The following is a 17,669-nucleotide window of genomic DNA, read 5'->3' as shown; positions in this document are numbered from 1 at the left end:
GTTCCTGTCCCAGTGCAAGGGAGGCAAGAGAGGGATGAGAAGAAGATGGGTAAGAGGTTAAACAGAAGAACTCAGTTTGGTTCAGTTACACCAGGGGTGGGAAACTTTTTGCACTCCAAATGTTCTTGCACACTTAACTCCCATTAGCCTTACCCAGCATGGCCAACGGGCAGGAACGATGGGCAGTAGTATTCCAGCAACACCTGTAGTGCCACAGGTTGCGCACTAATGAGTTACACATAGACCATATCTGTGCTATCTATTTAAAGCACGGGCATGACTTCCCCCAAAGAAATCCGGCAACTGTAGTTTGTTAAGGGAGAGAACCACTGTTTCCCTCACAGAGCTAAAGTTTCCAGAGTACCAATGAAAGATGGATTGATGGTTATACCACTCTGGAAATTGTAGCTCTGTGAGAGGAGTAGGGGTTTTCTAACAATTCTCAGCACACTTAACAAACTGCAATTCTCAGGTTTCTTGAAATGCTGTGATGAATTGGATCCAGTGGAAACTCTTCCACTAGGGCTACTGGGGCACAGCCCTGCCAAAGATAATGTCCAGCATTTGTGTGTGTGTATATCCCAAATCTCAAAGCTACACATGTAATGTAATAACAGTGACATCCCCAAGGACAAAAGGAATGTTTCCCTTTACACAACAGTAGCGGCTAGATTATTATTGGCTAAAAATTGGAAAACAGAAAAAATACCAGAAATATCAGAATGGCGAGCTAAAATCTGAGAATTTGTGGAGATGACAAAATTAACGGCAACAATTAGAGGCTGTTCCAACCAAAAAAGGTACAAAGAGTGGGAGTGCGTAAAGGAATACATGGAAAGATTTGGTTTTGGAGCTTAAATTTAATATGCAATAGGTAAAATGCGCAAGAATACAAGACGATATAATATCATATTTGAAACAACAAATACAAACTTTTGTTAACACAACGAGAAACAATACTAGGTTGAGAAGATCGCACATGGGTGAAGGGAAGTAACGGGAATGGGGGGAGGGAGGTATAGGGCAGCATTTGGGAAATTGTTAAAGATATATGTGTGATTTAAGAGGTTAAGAACAAGGAGTTAAAAGAAGATTAACATGAATGAAAAGAAAAGTCATGTTCTTGTTTGTATTATGGTTTATTTTGGTTGTAAAATCCTCTTATGTGAAGAGGATTTTTAAATTTTTACAATTAAAAAACCCCACAAAACTTAAAACTTAAAAAATAAATCTCAAAGCTACACATGCTTTCCCAATCCTAGTAAATGCTTTCACAGCTTTTGGTGTGATTTTGGGCTTAGGATCATAGAACTGTAGAGTTGAAAAGGACTGTGAGGGTCAACTAGTCCATCCCCCTGCAGTGCAAGAATCTTTTGCCCAATGTGGGGCTCAAACCAACAGCCCTGAGATTAAGAGGGTCATGTTCTACCAACTGAGCTATCTATTCTGAGCATTTTGCTTTATATTCTCTTTCTCAACACATGTAAAATAACAACAACAACCTAACAGGATGCCTATTCATCTGGAATGAGTGCTAGAAATTAAAACCATGCCCTCTGAATAGAATCTAGGATGCTATTACAAGGTATGACAAACAAGCTCCATAAAAGCAGTCTTCCCTTTGCCTCAATAAATGCAGTGTTGCTTGTGCCGTTGGTTAGGTCCTAGTTTTATTTCCTGTTTATTCTGCCACCCCATGGGTGGCAGCTTTCGATGTATATACATCGTGAATAGTGGGTGTTAAAATTCAAACACACACATCAAAGCCTTTGTATTCCACCCACAAAGAGAGTGACCTGTTTAGGGACATTCCATACTTATTCTTGCTGTTGTGGTTGTCATGGCATCATCACTTTGCCAATTAAGATTTTTATGTCTTTAACAAATTAACAAATACAGTTCTACTCCCTCCATGTGCTTCTGTTGAAGGTAGCCCTAAAGGGGGGCACCATTCAGATGTGAAGATCTATTACAAGATTGAAATAGATTTCTAATGCTTATATCATTCATCTTCGCAGTGTGTGATTTCAATCAGGAGGAGAAAATGATGAATTGTTTGACAGGGGTTCTTTTCTCCCCCACCCCCCTCTCCCTTTCCCACCCATAGACGCTAAACCGTAATATGCTTCCCCTAGTCTTTTCCTAGCTATTACGGACTTTAACATGCAATGTGACCTTGGTTGGCAAACCATGTTTGGTTAGCACAAAAACTTAATCATAAGAAGTCATAAGTAGAATCCTTCTTCTTTACTGCCCCTTTTTTCGGGGACTTGGAAATTTATGGCTTGTGGGACAGGTAGGATATGAACAATGGGGCAAATGGAGTGCAGGGTTATCTCATCTGTGTGAAAACCGCTGGTAGAAATCGATGTGACCTCTGCTAGGCTGTCATCCCAGTCTCCACCCTCCGTCTCCTATTTGTCTTTTGGTGGGGAGCTTAGATCTGGATGCTGTCTCCCTGTGTCTCTCTTGGGCCAGATTATCAAAATGAATCATTGCCTGCATAGCTCTTATATTTCTATTTATTTTCCTGCTGTTGACTAGCTCGGGTGAAATATGATTTCTTTTTGCATTTGATCCTCACTGCAGCCAGCAGCACCTAATTTAGCCGTGTCTATCTCTTTAAAGAAGACTAATGCCATTTTGAAACTTCAATCTACTCTACAGCAACATTACTAACCATAGACGGTGTGCCCTGTCTCTGCAGTCAATATGAATTTTCCTTTTGGCCATTTTAATAGCATTACTTTCCCCCACCCTCCCATGCCCCCCCTTCCCAAGCAGTTGAGGTTTCTAGATTGTTTTAAGCAGTTTATCCACAATTCATTCATTGCGCCCGCTCGCTTGCTCTCCCCCCCCCGTCTTTCCCTCCATCTCTCCAAGATGCGTTTAGTTTACCTTGCTTCACAGAGGAGTGGTTTTGGGCATAAACAATTAATTTTAATGACTTGACCCTGCATATGAATTATTTGAGCATGAGAAATGGTATGTAGTCTTTGACTTGGGAAGAACTTGTTTTAAGTGTGTAACCAGAGGATAGGGTTGGGAGGAATAGCAGAAAGATTGATCATACCTTCTCATAAAATATTAACCAAACTGATGTGCTGAGAAGACAGAATCTTATTAGAAACTCTGAGAAATAATCAGATGATAATAATAGTGATAATGACAGTAGTAGTAGTAGTAGTAGTAGTAGTAGTAGTAATAATAATAATGGCATGCATAAGAAATGGAAAAAATGGGAAATCACAAAGCAAGAATATAACACAAGTAGCCAACAGTTACGGGGAGAAGGTCAGGCAGGCCAAAACTCAGAATGAGCTCAGGCTTGCAAGAGAGGTTAAAAATAACAATAAAAGGTTTCTTCTGCTATGTTTGAAGCAAGAGGAAGAGCAAGCAAGTGGTAGGTCCTTTGTGTGGAGAAGATGGAGAAATGCTATTGGGTGACAGAGAGAAGGCGGAACTGTTCAACACCTACTTTGCCTCTGTCTTCATCAAAAAAGAAAGCAATGCCCAGCCTGGTGATAACAGAATAAATATTGTAAGGAGGGTGTTGCAGCCCAAGATAGGAAAAGAGGTGGTAAGGGAATACCTAGCTACTTTCAATGAATTCAAACCTCCAGGGCCTGATGAGTTGCATCCAAGGGTACTAAAGGAGCTTGCAGATATAATCTCAGAGCCTCTTTCTATAATCTTTGAGGATTCTTGGAGAAAAGCTGAGGCCCCTGTGGATTGGAGGCAGGCAGACATCGTCCTCGTCTTCAGAAATGGGAGAAAAGACCCAGATAACTACAAACCAGTCAGCTTGACGTTGATACCAAGAAAGGTGCTAGAACAGATAATTAAACAGTCAGTCTGTGAGCACTTAGAAAAGGATTCTGTGATTACTAAGACCCTGAAGGGGTTTCTCAAAAACAAGTCATGCCAAATGAATCTCTTTTATGTAGAGAGTTACAAGTTTCATGGATCGGGGGAATGTTGTAAACATAGTGTATCTTGATTTCAGTAAGACTTTTGACAGAGTTCCCTGTTATATTCTTGTGTAGAAGCTGGGAAAATGTGGGCTAGACAAGGTAACTGTTAGGTGGATTTGTAGCTGTTTGACTGATGGAACCCAAAGAGTGCTTACTAATGGTCCCTCATCATCCTGGAAAAAGGACAAGTGGGGTGCCACCAGGTTCTTTTGTTCAATGTCTTTATAAACAACATAGCGGGGATGTTCATCCAGTTTACAGATGACACCAAACTAGAATGGGTAGCTAATACTGCAGAAGACAGAATTGGGATTCAGGATGACTTGAACAGATTAGAGAACTGGATCAAAACTAACAAAATTAATTTCAATAGGGACAGATGTTTTGCTCTATACTTAGGCAGGTAGAACCAGCTACACAAATATATGATGGTGGACATATGGGTTGCCAGTAGCACATGTGAAAAGGATTTAGGGGTCTTAGCAAACCACAAGCTTAACATGAGTCAACAGTGTGATGCAGCAGCAAAAACAACTGTTATTCTAGGCTGCATCAACAGAAGTATAGTTGGGAAGTCATAGTACTGTTGTATTCTGCCTTAGTCAGACCCTGCCTGGAGAACTGAGTCCCGTTCTGGGTGCCACAATTTAAGGATATTGACACGCTGGGACGTGTGTGCCTAGAAAAGAGGAGACTAAGAGGAGATATGAGAGCTGACTCCAAGTATTTCAAGGGCTGTCATATGCAAGATGGAGCAAGCTTGTTTCTTCCTTCTCCAGAGGGTAGGACCCAATGCCTTGAAGTTACAAGAAAAGAGATTCTGACTTAACATCAGGAGGAGCTTTCTGACAGGAAGAGCTGTTTGACAATCAAAGGTGGTGGGCTCTCCTTCATTGGAGGTTTTTAAGCAGAGGTTGGATGGTCATCTCTCATGGCTGCTTTAGCTGAGATTCCTGCATTTTAGGGGGTTGGACTAGATGACCCCCTCAGGGTCCCTTCCAGCTCTACAATTCTGTGATTCTATGAACTTCACTCCTAAAATCTGTGCACCCTGCTTCAGATCCTGGAGAATCATTGCTAGAATTTGTTGCTGTTGTTGTTAGTGTAGCACTTAATGCCGAAATAGGCTTCTAACTGGTTTACATGAATAAAAACAAATTACACAAACATTAAAATACAGAGCTACATAATTAAAATGCATACTGAGCAATCCTATTAATCCATTAAAATATTACATCTAGAATTAAAATATGAAATAAAGCAATCCTATAAATATAAAATATTTACGTACGGGGATGCATGAATCAGTGGCCTGACTTCACATGGCTGTATGGCACCTTCATACAGGATACAGAGCTGTCCACCCGTTACTAATTTCTGAACTTGCACAGTGTGGTTACAGAATACACACAGCCCCAAATTACCATTGTTACATGATCACTGAGTATCGCAAAGGGGATTAAAAAGAATTAAGCATTGAATTCATCCATCCATCAAAAAGGGCAATGGAGCAAAAATCAGATTTCTTTTAATCCTTTTTAAATCAGCAAGAGTGAAACAATATGACCAACGAGAAGCAAAAATGACTCTCAACGCAGTGAAGATTGTGCACAGTCTTTGTTTTATGTAAAATCCAGCAGTTTTGACAGTATTTTAAACATTACATGATTATAGTTAGTATTATACCTGTTGTTAGAACCAAATTACTTCTCATTACTCCATTCTGTTTTTTGCTTTGTTTATTTGGGACAAAGAAGTCTCCGAGTTAAAAAAAAAAAGTTATCTCATTTCTTTCCTTCCTTTAATTGTTCCTTTCTGGAACTGCAAGATGAGCTCATTTGATTTGATTTTGATTTAATTTATTGTATTTCTATGCAATTTCCAAAATAATTAGCAAATTATCAGTAAACAATTACAATGTATAAAACAATCTAAATATCACAATTACAGCGAAGGTCATATTGTATAACAGATATATTACATAACATTATATATCATAGTATGCAACAAATATTTATAATCTGTAAAACAATGTTAACAACAAAAGAGCAGCTAAGTAAACAAGGTAAACACTGTTAAGTTCACAAAGTCTCTCTCCACTCTTCCATAACTCCTAATATTTTACTCCATTCAGTTCATTAAAATACACATGACGCCCATTGCTAAACCAGCTTAGACAAATGCTGCACTGGCTGAAGTCCTCAGTCCTCAGTCCTCAGGCCATGGTGGAGACTGTGAGGCTCTTGGGCCTATTGCCAATGGTAAGGTGAATATTGACTCCGAATAGCCCACCCAGGTGCTATCAATGAAGAACTCATCCCTGTGGCCCTTGATAATAATGAGATCCATTCCCACCTGAGTGGGAAGTCCAAGATGATCCTGTCCCTCCAGAGCAACTTTGGTTAAGGGGCAGTTGTCTGATGGGTCCCCCTTTCCATCAGTGATTCTTCATAGGTGTGGATAGGTAGCTAAGCCCCAACTTCCATGCTCCACTACTGTAAGTGCAGAGCCTAACATTTCTCCCTATTTATTTTTTTCCAGAAAGCCAAAATTTTAATAAGGAAGGGGGGATTATAATTTATCTGGGGGGAAAAATCATTGTAAACAGTTAAAATCGTTAGTAAGAGTGGACTAACACTTGGTGAATTTTGGATTATAATGGAGATGTAAAAGATTTGGATTATTATAAAAGGGAGGAAATGGCTAACAATAGGACCCACAAAGGGGAGGAGGGAAGTTCAGGGGGTTCTTTGGAATCTTGTTTTTATGATGTATGTTGGATATGCGATTGTAAAATCTTAATTTGGAAAACCAAATAATTTATTTTTTTTAAAAGAAGAAGAAGAAGAGCAAAAGCAGCATCAAAGACAAGAACAAGGCCACAGATTCATCCATTGGTTCTCAGAAAATTTCTTCATGCTTCTTCACAGTCTAATTTTATATATATATATAAAACAACCCTTCATTGCAGGGGGTTGGACTAGAACATTTCTCCCTATTGAAAGTCGTTTTGTTAGTTTTGTGAGTCTGTTAAGGTAATCTTAAATCCTAATTCTATCTTCTGTGGAATAAGCTAGCTACCCCTCCCAGTTTGGGAGCATCCCCTCAATTCTTTCACCCAGGTCATTTTTAAAGATGTTGCCTCAGTTGCTCCCCAAGTAATAATCTGTTCCTTCTCTGTCGTGTCTTTACAGAAGAGATGCAGATTGGCATCCCAATAATGGCACCAGCCCTAGAGAAGATCCAACTGGCTGGGCAGAGTGTTCCTCCTGGTTTCCGTGCACCTTTTCTTTTTGCAGATGGATTGTCCTCCGTAGAAACTTTATTAACCAACATACAGGTAAAATGCCCCAGTGATTATTCCACATCCCACCCTGCATTGAGATGACAGAGACTTAAAATCAAATTATATTGGTATCAAATATTAACAGAAATAAGATAAATTATTGGTTATAAATTATCAAGAGTTCCTCTAGTCTGTCTGATTATCTTAAAGAAGTGGTGTCCCCAAAAGACAACTGGCAACAGCTGCCCAGATGACTACACGGTATGATGACTATATGTCAAGTTCAGAAAAAGTCAAAAACCCTCCTGAATTGGCAGTTTGGATAATGGAAACTTGGGAACAAGTATACATGTAAAAAGAACAAATGTAATCAGAGCCAGGGAAGGGAGGCAAACAAGATAAAACGTTCTCAGAGAAACTGAGTTTATTTTGTATTGGAATAATAATACATAGGCTGTAGTAAACCCATATGCCTTATTATATGAAAGATGTGCTCATGTATAGGAGGTCAGATATGTGGGAAGGATAAATCTATATTATCTATAATATAGTCGGGATTTGGGAACTTTGTTTTATGGTGGGAACTTTGGATTCAGTTTCAGTCAACTATTTGTTAATTTCAGAATCTCATTTTTTTAAATGGATGGTGATTTTAATGTGAATTGTGAAAAGTAGAAAGTTTGTGTGTGATATTATATTGTATTACAAATGTTATATGCTTGCAAGCACTTCAACCTAACTTTTTACCTTTTGCTTTTTTGTCATTTGTTTTCTTAGCTGTCTTGAGGATCTTATAGTCAAAAAGCTTGATGGAAATCATTTAAATAAATCAACTAACAAATACTTCTTCTCCTTAGAATGCATATCCTGGATTATTTATGGATCATCTGCCAACGTCCACTTATCCTTCATTCATCAATAAATTTTAGCAATGAGACTTCAGCTGATACATGCAATTCCACTATATTTGAATGCCCCCAACCCATGGAGCTCTTACACGCAAGGGACTTCAGGCACACATGAGTATCGCCACCTTCAAAATCTTCCACAAGTATTTCAGACTGAGAACTCTAAACAATGTATGCAAGTTCTGAAATAAATGAGGAAGCCCCTAAATTGGAAAAAGACTGATGCATGAGGATGAGAGGGAACATGATTAAGCCATTGCTGCTAAATCTTCTCCCACAAAAACCATTTGGCCCTAAAATATATTTATTTTTCCAGTAACACAGATCTTTGGGTGAATCCAGTATTTGCTGAAATTTGGAGAATTTGTGCTAAGATAATAATGGGAATCTGTGTTAGTTAATGGTGCAGCCTTTCTAAGCCTGGAACCCTTCGTATGCTTTGGAATACGGCTTCCATCAGCCTGAGCTAGCATGGTCAACAGTCAGGAAAGATTTGATTTTCAGACCAAAGCATATTGAGGGCACCAGATTGAGAAAGACTGCTATATTGTATTGCACTGATGTATGAGGCTGGAAATTGGGGTGTGCATTAGCCAGAGCCTGGATCTGTAGTAAAGCATCTGTGTCCTGCAGACTCTGAATGGGATTGTTCATCCAGATGTCATCCAACAATAATATCAACCACTAGATTCACCAGAATTGTGATCATGTTGACAAGGCAAAAAAAATAAAACAGCACCCATAGTTCCCTCGCCTGAGCTCAGCCCTACCATTCCATTAAAAAGTTGTTTTCAGGATCGGTTTGTGTGCACCTATTTTAACAGGGGTTGCTGAAAGTTGCTGTAGATAATGCTCGAGTGCAGGAGAAACAGATCCAGCAGGAAAAGAAAGAGTTGAAGATGGAGCTGTGCAGGGAGAGAGAACTGAGAGAGAGTCTGGAAAGGCAACTCACTGCTGAGCTGCAGAACAGAGGTAAGCCAAAAGAAAAACTGGTTTCTGGCATGCTGCTCCCTATGGTTAGAAGCCTTCCTTTTTCCTACCCACCAAGCCTTCATCTAAACCTAATTCATTTGGATCACCATGGCCTCACCTCTGCTATATGTGCTCTTAGTATATCACAGAAGGAAACGGAGAGGCTGCCAGAGGGAAACTTGAGAACAACAGCAGAAAAGAGCTGTTGTCTTCATATCTTGTTTGTGGACTTTCCAGGGACATCTGGTTGGTCACTGTGAGAAACAGGATGCTGGACTAGATAGGCCTTTGGACTGATCCAGCTGGGCTCCTCTTATATTTTTATGACATTGATGACATCTTTGGGTCAAAACATAGGAAACCTGTGATCAGATCTCCTGATGTTCTTTCCACCACTGCTTTGGAGCAACTTTGATGGGCTCTGGTTTTGAGTAGACTGTAGGGTTTCTCAAACTTGGGTCTCCAGCTGTTGTTGGACTACAACTCCCATCATCCCTAGTTTGCAGGACCAGTGGCCAGGGATGATAGGAACTGTAGTCTAAAAACATCTGGAGACCCAAGTTTGGGAAACTCTGGACTAGAGCAAGCAGTATTGGGGGAGGGGTGTTCTATTTCATACAGTAAATAGCTTCCATCACTACTAAATGTCAGTATTCTGTTCAGATGCAACTTTGTAGTGCTCACCTTGTATAATGGGAGCAAATATAACCATAAACCAATGCTGCACTGTAACTGGATTGTAGCAACTTGCTCTGATCATGGTCACCTGTCTGTTCAATGCACAAATTGATCTTTATTCATTGACTTACTTACTCCTAGTGGAAGCACTGTCCCTGCTAACCAACACTGCCGAAGTTAATGGGGCAGTGTTGGTCAGCAGTGAAAGTATTTGCACATTACATCTCCATAAGAAATCATTGGGCTTGGGTGACAATCTTTACTGAGGTCATATAGCCTACATATGTCCCAGATTCATGTTCACATTTATTCATCAGCAGTATTTGTTCATACTTAATCCCTCACATTCCGCTTACCTATAAAGAGCATGGAATTGGTAAATAGCAAACTGGTGTTTATTATCTATAACAACTGGGATTTTATGTCTGCTTATATATACAAATTCATGCAAATAATCATTCAACAGTTTAATAATGGCCCATTGTTGATAGCCATTGATTTGTAGGCTAAAAATTAATTTGGAATATAAAATTAAAATCTGAAGATAATACCATAGACTTACATTTCAAATGTGATGTACAGCTCACATTTCACTGGCTAAATATTTGAGGTTCATAGCAAATTGAGAGATTGTGATGAAATTCAGGTCACAAAAAATTATTCAGCATCATGGCAGTGGGGTGGGGTGGGGTGGGGAATCAAAACTGTGGGTTGGATCCAGACTTAGCGCTACGTAGAGGAGGCTATCATACTTTGAGAATATAATAGTTTATTCTCTTAAGTATGACAGTGTAGATCCAACCCATTGTTTTGTTTTCCTCCACAAAGAAAGTCCCATGGATTTCAGTGGGTCTACTCTAATTATCTAGAGTAGATCAAACCCTCTGAGTTTTGCAAAAGCAGAACAAAAACCTCGAAGGTGTGCTTACCTTTTCCAAATGGAAAGAAATTTGACATTCCAGATTCTGTCTTTGTTTTAATTGTATTATTATGATTAAAAGTAGTATTACTATTACTATTGTTGTTTATTGTTGTTGCTAAACACTCTGCTTATGATTCATGGAAAGGCAGGATGTAATTTTTTAAAATAAATAAATAGATAGATGATATAGATAGATAGATAGATAGATAGATAGATAGATAGATAGATAGATAGATAGATATAGATAAATTTTCATTTTGATGCCCAAACGTGTAGCAAGCAGAATCACCATTATCTAATTTTCAAGAATGTTTATATGGAGAAACAGGGTGTAATAGTCTTGTAAACCAAAAGCAGAACTGGAATGTCAGCAGAGAAATATATTTGTTTTATATTCCCAGGGAAGGCCCCATTAATGCTTTCATAATTGTGTTTTCATCTTTCAGCAATAATTCAAAAGCGCTTGAAGAAAGAGAAGAAAGCCAAGAGAAAATTGCAAGAAGCTCTTGAGTTTGAATCAAAGAGGAGAGAGCAAGCGGAACAGGCACTTAAACAGGCAACATCAGGCGATAGTCTCAGGATGCTAAATGGTAACGTGATAGTCGGGCATCGCTGGTGAATTCATTTATTTGTTCGTTCATTTAAATCATATTATACTGCTTTTCAGGAGTACAACCTTTCAAAGCAGTTTATAAAGTGTGAAAAGATACAGTCTCGATGAAGATTAATGCAGCACTACATAAGAAGATCACAACAGGAGAACATTTTAAAAGCCAGATGACTTCATCAGTCAGATTTTCAGAGCAATCCTAAGTATCTGAGGCCAGCAGAATTTATACCTGCTTAAATTAAGCAGGCATAAGTTAATTGCATTCCAAACTCCATACAGGAGTGTGACCACTGCTGGCTGAGTCGGCCCAAGCCTGGCAGAAGGAGAGCAGCCCTTTAAAAAAGAGCTTAATGTAAAACCACACTTTTTGTCACAGTTGCCGGGTCATGTGAATGAGCTGAAAAAGGTTTGGAATAAGTGTTAAGTGTCTCCTTGCACCATCACATTCCCAATCACATAGCTTTTTCAGGACTTAGGCCTTCTTAAGTTCCAACAGCTGAGCCAGGTAGAGGGATTTATTCTGGCGTGCCATCAGTTCATCTTGAGTTTGAATTGTGCTGCACAACTGCAATCCTAAATCCAGTTTCCTGGGCTTCTGATGAAGAAGAAGAAGAAGAAGAAGAAGAGTTTGGATTTGATACCCCACTTTATCACTACCCTAAGGAGTCTCAAAGCAGCTAACAATCTCCTTTTCCCCTCCTCCCCCACAACAAACACCCTGTGAGGTGAGTGAGGCTGAGAGACTTCAGAGAAGTGCGACTAGCCCAAGGTCACCCAGCAGCTGCATGTGGAGGAGCAGGGATGTGAACCCGGTTCACCAGATTACGAGTCCAGCGCTCTTAACCACTACACCACACTGGCTCTCGATGTGGATGTGGATCCTGTTACCTGGTCAGTCAGGTTTGCGTGGAAAGAAGTGGCCCTTGCTGTATCAAGGGAACAACTGAGAATGAGGTGCAGCGATGTTAGGCTGCTGCAGTAAACTGCTCTGGAAATGTACTTCTCCCAAATAAGTTAAATCTAGAATCCTTTTTAATCCCAGTTCAGGAAGTATGCTTACAGAGTTGTCCCTGTCCAAACTTTTCACCAGTCTGTAGCATATCTCCAAAGACCAGAAAATTCACTGGGCCAGTCATGAACTCCTACCTCACAGGGTGGTTGTGAGGATAGACACAGAGAGGGAAGCTTGAGCCCTTGGAGAGAAGGTGGAGTATAAACATAATAATGAAATATTTTTTTGATCTGTGCTTAACTTTCTTCAGATATTGCAGTTGCATAAATTATTGTTGTTGTTGTTATTTATTAAATGTGTATATTTGCCCTATACCCGTAGATCTGAGGGCAGTTCACAACATAAAACTACAAATTGTGCTTTGCAGATGCTGGGATTCCAGACATGGAGGCGGAACGCAATGGAACCCAACATGACAGTGCGCCAATGCAAGGTATGGTATGTTTCGGCTCTTCTTCTATCCTTTTTTCGTTTCTAACTCAGCAAGCTAGCAATTAATGGGAACAAAGCCTACACAGCCCTAAAGATGCTTCTGAAATTCTAATCATACAGATTTCTCCACAGATTTCTCCACCTGTGGCCCTCCAGATATCGTTTGTCTCAAGCAGCAAAATCTCTCAGGCCGGTCTTGCCCTTGGAAACCACCACTGTTTCCTCAGCATGCAAGTCTTAACTCTTCACTCTTGTGTGGGCGTCCAGCAGGCAGTTGCATTGTAAAGCCGAAGAAAAGATTCACATTTGAATGTTCTTCTGTTTCAGTTGCCATAACTCACTTGCGGGGCCAAATGCAGGGATGGTGCATCAACCAATTTTTATCAACCAATCTCCGTTTCCCATAAAATAAACATACTGGGTGTCATTAAGTGCACCTTCAGATCAATGATTTTTGCAAATGACATTCAAGTACCGTTCGAGTGGTACATTTTTTGCTGATAAAAGCAAATTAAATTAGCACAACTACAAGCGGTGCTGATAAAAACTGAAGCTCGAACAGCAGCACCATTAGCTAACAAAGTAATATTTTCTCTTTACTGCTTTCTGCCATTTAGTTATTATCCTATTGGAAATCTAATTATAATCCTTTTACTCCCCAGTCAAACTTCACAGTTTTTGCAAGCTTAGCACTGACATGTGATTTCATTACGTTTGATTGCTCGCACCCAGATTGACTTAACTTCACTCGGAGACCTAAAAGCCCTCTCAGTTTCTCAGATTCCCTGTTTGCACATTACAGCAACAGCTCCTTTAATTAATTAGCATGAACAGCAGTAACATGAACTGCTGAACAGAAAATAACATCATTTTATGATCGCAGGGAGACTTCTCCTTTTGCATGTTTATACCTTAGTTAACTTTTGTATATTATTATATTTCATTTAGTAAGAGCCTGTAGGTGCAAAAAAGAGGAAAATAATAACCCATGCTAGTGTTTCATCTTTCTCTTCTTCTATAAAAATAAGAGTTAATACTCCTTAATATTACAGATGTACTAACACAGAAAACATGAAAATCTTCACGTTTAAAAAACAAAATAACAGCAAACTTGTAGGGTGATTAAATTGAGCACATTTAGAGGCCAGTGATTTCATTTGGAAAGTCTTGACAAAATCAGTGAGACCTTAAAAGAAGGCCTGAGCAGAATCTTCTGAAATAGAATATTTTGAAATTGAAAGTTAGAGTGGTGGGAGATATCCCTTCTTTGCCACCACTTTGTAGTTCTGGCAGCAGCAGTAACCACATTCCCTGCCACTGTTCAGCATCCATGTTTTGCTTTAGTTGCAGCAGAAAATATGAGCCTCACTCTGGTTTGGCTTCATGATATCATCACAAAACCATTTTATTGTCCTCACTCTGAATTGGCTTTGTTGGCTCATCATGAAACCAAATCACAGTGAGGGCATTGCTTTCTTGCTCTTGCTCTCATGTTGCATTATGCAGCTAAAAGAAATAACGGGTGCCTCTCATCAACATGGGGTACCACCAGTGTTGCCAGTGGCAGAAACAGAACTGGCAAACTATTTGTTTCTGTTCCCACCCCATCCTGAGGAATCACTGGAAGGGGGAACGTTTTGTACATCTTGAAAAGGGTGAAGATGAGACTGAAGCTTGAGAGCTCCAGTTTTTACTGTATGTAATCTGGAATAGAGTTAGAGCACCAATCAGCTAGTATGCTTTGCTAAACCCCCTTCTCACTAAATTACTGTATGACCTAAGTAAAGGTGAACAACTCAAATATGTGGGACCCCCTCCTTCAGAAATGGTACAGTCTAGCATTATAGTTTGCTCATTGGACAGTTTTTATTGGTCCTCGCTGAGGACTATAAAGGACGAGCAGAGCTTTTCTCCCTAGCATTTATTTATTTGCTTGCTTGCCATTTACTCGCCAAAACTCTACATGTAGGGAGAGATTTGAGCACACAGCAGTGTATTCAAACATGCAGCCCTGCCACTTACACTCTGAAGTTTTCAAGTCCCTAGAGAGCATAAGAACTGGCCTATAGAAGCTGTGCTTTGGGGCAAGATTCACAAAATTAGAAACTAAATGTAAAAATCTGTTGTGTGCATGTGCCCACAATGCCAGCAATTTGATTGAGCAACATCAAATGAGCCAATTACTGTGCTCTCATGAGCATGCACTGAGAATTAAGGGGAATGCTGCAGCACAGTGGTAAGATCACCTACTTTGCCCACAGAAGGTGCCAGGTTCAGTCCCTGGCACCTGCAGGTAAGGCTGAGGAACAAACCCTGCCTGAAGCCCTAGACAGCTGCTGCCAGTCAATGTGGATGGTAGTGAGCTACTGGACCAGTGCTCTGACTAGGTATAAGACAGCCTCCTAGATTGCTATGAAGAGTCCCACCTCCAAAATTACTGAGTCCCCCCCCTTTTCTTCCATGATACCAAATATAGAACAGAGGGAGACATCTATACTATGAAATAACAACCCTGTTAGGAAAGAAAATATCATCCAAAGGGGAAATTACCATCATTAACATAGGATTTGGCTCACAGGCAAAATTGTGAGATCTTTATTCATGTTACACAATGTACTGGGTCTGAAAACCCTTTCTAAATGTCTTGCTTATTAAGGCAGTCATGCATTTCACGGTAGGTTGTAAAACAGCCTATCATGCACTGGGGGCTCATAAGCATATTTTAGTGTTAGGGAATATCATTTATACCCTTTTTATATTGTCAATATTATCCCTAGAGAATTAAATTATGCTTTAAACTACTGTAAATCCACAGTTTGGCTCACCTTTGTCTAATTTCATTTTTTAATAGAATGAAGCCCACATAAATGAATATTTGATTATGGGATAAACCTAATAAAATAATACGTTTATGGCCCAAAGATTTATTTAAAATCTTCACTATGTAATACAGTAAAAAATGCTATAAAATGGAAACATCAATAGGTCCTGAACATTCCATACAGGATGAATTTTTGACCTTAGCTTCTTTTCTTATTCAACCAGTTTGCACAAAGCTTGAACAATGAAAAAGATTTTGGTGGATTTGGGAAAGGGAAAGAAGTGGGAAATAAGGTAGTAGGCATAATATCATAGGACTGGTTCCCACATGCACCCTATTGAATGAGTGCAGCGTCAAGGTACTTCTTGAATGTGTGAGTCTCAGATTGAACATCCATCTGTATCTCAAAGTCAACACCTATGCAACTCTTAAATGCAATAACTCCCATGGTGGTTTAACAACAACAAAAAACTCATATCAATAAAAATACAAGCCCCAATAAAACTCACCACAATTAAATAAGTAGGAAAAAAAGAGCAATAAAATCAAATGGAGTAAAACTCCTCAAGTTATAAAAGCCCAGGGAAAGTAAAGAAAAATATTTGCCTGATGAAAAGGCATACAATCATAGTAACACAGAATTGTAGAGTTGGAAGGGATCCCAAAGGTCATCTAGTCCAACCCCCTTGCAATGCAGGAATCACAGCTAAAGCATCCCTGATGGATGGCCATCCAACCCCGCTTAAAAACCTCCAATGATGGAGAGTCCACCACCCAAGGGAGTCCGTTCCACGGTTGAACAACTCTTACCATCAGAATGTTCTTACTGACATTTAGTCAGAATCTCTTGTAACTTGAATCCATTGGTTCAGATCCTACTCCATGTGACAGCCCTTTAGATCTTTGAAGATGGCTGTCATATATTCTCTCAGTCTCCTCTTATCCAGGCTAAACAAACCCAACTCCCTCAATCATTCTTTCCCTACACAGTGACATTGATTATCATCAACATCTTTTACATTTGCATTGTACCTAATAATGTACAGTGGTACCTCGAGTTATAGACACTTCAGGTTACAGACTCTGCTAACCCAGAAATAGTACCTCAGGTTAAGAACTTTGCTTCAGGATGAGAACAGAAATCGTGCAGTGGTGGCATGGCGGCAGCGGGAGGCCCCATTAGCTAAAGTGGTACCTCAGGTTAAGAACAGTTTCAGGTTAAGAATGGACCTCCGGAAAGAATTAAGTTCTTAACCCGAGGTACCACTGTATGTTCTATGGGCTGCTCACAGATATGCGTCATCTGTGTTCTGCAAGCAAGGCAATGGTAAATAGTGGTAATAGTGACACAAAGCCTGTATACTTAATATCAGCTAATGTGAAATTGTTACTACATAACACTGACTGGCTGCATCTAGACATCTCAATAAACAATGGTTTGTCATAATGGAATGATCTTAGCTGGTGTGGCTACAAGGAGGCATTTGGAAGCTTTTGTTTCTGTTTTCAGTTAATTATGGCTTGCTGTATTATCCAAACCTGACAAATGATCTTAACTATGATTTGCTTCAAACTGTGGTTTCAACAAACCATAGATTAATCATAATTTGGGCTTGCAATGTACTGCTGAACTGTGGTTAAATGAAACCAGAAGCAAAAGTTTCCAAACTTCCTAACAAACTGGGTCAGGGGGCTGCTAATTTGGTGATCTGATCAGAGTTCAAAGTTGCACATTGGCAAACCAGAGAATTAGGGAATGGTGCATATCCAGTGATAAATACCACAGACTCAAGATTATAAGTGAAACAAATCCATCAGTTTATTGACATGCAGTGCTCCATTCAAAGCATATTATTACCTTCATATGGAAGATAATGATACTCTGAACTTGAAACGGAACTTGGCAACATAAAGCAATGAAAGATAGCAATATGGTACTTAGAAAATAATACGGGTTGAGAATGGCATAATAGCATTATAATTACATTGACAAAGCAATCAGAGTCATTTGAATGAGCATCTTAAGCTTGCTATTTCCGACTCTTAACTGAAGA

General features: G+C 39.6%; 1 protein-coding gene and 1 long non-coding RNA gene across 13 annotated transcripts in view; one reads left to right on the top strand and one right to left on the bottom strand.

The window, feature by feature from the left end:
• Positions 1-17,669, bottom strand: part of LOC310754371 — a 36,327-nt gene that overhangs the window by 5,385 nt on the left and 13,273 nt on the right. The window lies entirely within an intron of this gene.
• DACH2 (dachshund family transcription factor 2) overlaps positions 1-17,669 on the top strand; it is a 333,515-nt gene that overhangs the window by 309,868 nt on the left and 5,978 nt on the right. For 5 of the 11 annotated variants that reach the window (XM_083595933.1, XM_083595932.1, XM_083595935.1 and 2 more), the window contains 5 exons: positions 7,169-7,314; positions 8,993-9,140; positions 11,187-11,330; positions 12,730-12,795; positions 12,927-16,488. In XM_083595933.1, the coding sequence (XP_083452059.1) occupies positions 7,169-7,314; positions 8,993-9,140; positions 11,187-11,330; positions 12,730-12,795; positions 12,927-13,201 (779 nt within the window). In that variant the 3' untranslated portion in view covers positions 13,202-16,488. Of the gene's footprint in view, positions 1-7,168; positions 7,315-8,992; positions 9,141-11,186; positions 11,331-12,729; positions 12,801-12,926; positions 16,489-17,669 lie in introns of those variants that run through there. The other 6 variants (XM_083595936.1, XM_083595937.1, XM_083595941.1 and 3 more) reach the window with 3 other exon arrangements.

Source organism: Podarcis filfolensis, assembly GCF_964270895.1.
Source record: "Podarcis filfolensis genome assembly, chromosome: Z".
Taxonomy (NCBI): domain Eukaryota; kingdom Metazoa; phylum Chordata; class Lepidosauria; order Squamata; family Lacertidae; genus Podarcis; species Podarcis filfolensis.
The sequence above is the reverse complement of the archived record's forward strand: the minus strand, read 5'-3'. Positions and strand labels throughout refer to the sequence as shown.